The 2419-nt window shown below is 32.4% G+C and overlaps 1 protein-coding gene across 4 annotated transcripts in view; it reads right to left on the bottom strand.

Annotated features, from left to right (window-relative positions):
* Positions 1–604: 604 nt before the first annotated feature.
* The window catches only part of LOC101999007 (aldo-keto reductase family 1 member C13-like), a 16342-nt gene continuing 14527 nt past the window's right edge, over positions 605–2419 (bottom strand). For all 4 annotated transcript variants that reach the window (XM_026788389.1, XM_013353146.1, XM_026788388.1 and 1 more), the window contains exon 10: positions 605–860. In XM_026788389.1, the coding sequence (XP_026644190.1) occupies positions 818–860 (43 nt within the window). In that variant the 3' untranslated portion in view covers positions 605–817. The remainder of the gene's footprint in view (positions 861–2419) is intronic.

Here is a 2419-nt window from a genome sequence, read left to right as displayed (position 1 = left end):
AAATAAATAAATAAATAAATAAATAAATAAATAAATAAAAATAATGCTACGGAAAACTCTCTGCCATGTCACTGGATTAAATTTGTGAAAAACTCCTTTTGTTTTCAAGGTATAATTATATTGTAAAAAATAAGAAAAGAAAAAGAAAAAAGTTCTGAAAAAAATAATCTTGGCATTATTTCTAGGTAAAACGATGATCAACTGAAGTCTCCCATCCTAACTTTTAAAGGTCCTACTAGACTGGTTCTCACGCCCTTTCTTTAGCCTAACCTATTCCAGAAATGCTTCACCCTCCAGTTCCAAGTCTCTAATGCTAAGAAACTAGAGAGAGTCTGGGAATTGTTGATCAACCTTTCTATGTGTGTCTTATCTTCCAGACTGTGAATCACAGAATGTGTGCAGGGTTTTCTTGTTGACTCAGGGCTAGAGGTCCACTGACTCATAGACAACTGCTAAGAGTCATTCTTTGGTCTGGAAACACCTTCTACCCAAGTCTAAATGGCTTATAAAATGGAAATCATCATCTCCAAACACCACCCACAGATTTCCAACAAAACCAGTTTTGTGCCATACTGACTCATTAAAAAACAAACAAACAAATGTATCTTTTGAGAAGAAAATGTTATATTTATTTTGAGGCATCATGAAAATTAAATCCCTTTCCTTCAAGACCATTAGCTGGAGCTTCAGTTGAATGTGAGAGTTGCTAAGAAGTCAAGGTAGACCGGAAATGAGGCATCCACCAAACAGCATCTGAGTCACATCACCAACATCATTGCACACAGTAACTTCAGGCAGTCATGACTAGGTCCTCATGTTAATATTCCTCAGAATATGGATATTCAGGGTGGTCTGTAAAACTGAAATAGGAAATAAAAGCAAACATGCACTTTTTGTTCCATTTCAGCAATATAAACTCTGACATGTAGGCGGTCACTATCAAGGAGAAAGTTAATTGTTTTAATTCTGATTAGTTGCAGAAGGTGATATTATTTTTATTGTTGTTGTTGAAATCCATTTCTTTTTTATAGTTTAGTTGCATGTTATTTGAAACATACACAAATCTTCATGTTCTCTCAAAACAAAAATAAACTAGCAAACAAAAACCCTTACATGTAAGTAATTACAATTTTGGCAATGATACTCAAATCTCAGGTTCAAAGTAATCTTTCTTTTCTTTATTTCTTAATTTGCTCTGATGCTTAATTTTTATTTATAATTTTCATATTTTTTAAATTTTCTTTTTTCTTTTTTTATTAAAAATTACTTTTCATTTTACAAACCAACCCCAGTTCTTCCTCTACTCCCTCCCCTTTCCACCTACCCTCATTGCCATTTCTCATCCACTCCTCAGAGGGAGTCAACAAAGCCTGGCATATCAGCTTGAGGCAGAACCAAGCTCCTCCCCTCAACGCTCTTATCAAGGCTGAGCAAGGTATCCCACTATAGGGAATAGACTCCCAAAATCTCGTTCATACATCTTGGGTAGACCCTGGTGTAACTGCCAGACCCCACCCCCATGTCAATATAGCTCAGGAAATGATTATTCAGTGAGGTCAGAAAAACTAAAATAGGAAAGAAAAACAAACACACTGATGCATTTCTACAATATAAGTTGTGACATCTAGGAAGGCACCATTAAGTTGAAAGTTTATCATTTCATTCCCTGATCAGTTGCAGAAGGTGATATTCTTATAGTCATTTATAGGCATGTATAAGAAATGTTATTAAAATATCATTTATAAATTATTTTCCAATATGTCCCTTAACTTAAACAGAACATGCAAAGACCAGTGTTTATTAACATTCATCTCCCTTAGCTCCTTCTATGCATCAATCAATGAAGGGCCAAAAATCCTTCCCAAATCTAGTCTCCTTAAAAAGGAGAAAATTATAAGTCATCTTTAGTTCAAGGTAACTCTATACATTGATCAACACAAAAATATCTTAATATGCCTTAAAATATCATTTATGTCTAATGCTTTCACTTCCATTTAATTATTAGTAATACATTAATTATTCACTCACCGCCTATCAATTAAAAAGTAATGTATTAGATTCATTTAAAAAATTAATAAGATGGTCTTTCATATCCAAGGAGCTTACTGACCTCTCTATATAAATAGCATTCTAAAATATGCATTGATAAAAATAATTAATTGTTAAGGTGTGGCAAGAATTATTCATTATTTACAACAATGACTCACTCATTTTGTCATATTTTCTTTTACTTTATTATTCTATATACCAACAAAAATATTAATAATGCTAATATATTTAACAATTTACATGGTATTGAAGATTTTCTAATTCTCTTTTAAACATTATCATATTTATTAATATTGAGAAAAAAATTCCAGTACACAAAAGATATAGATATATGGTAGGTAGGTAGGTAGGTAGGTAGATAGATAGATAG

This window comes from Microtus ochrogaster, unplaced genomic scaffold, assembly GCF_000317375.1.
Source record: "Microtus ochrogaster isolate Prairie Vole_2 unplaced genomic scaffold, MicOch1.0 UNK2, whole genome shotgun sequence".
NCBI lineage: Eukaryota > Metazoa > Chordata > Mammalia > Rodentia > Cricetidae > Microtus > Microtus ochrogaster.
This window is presented reverse-complemented; position numbering and strand designations above follow the sequence as displayed.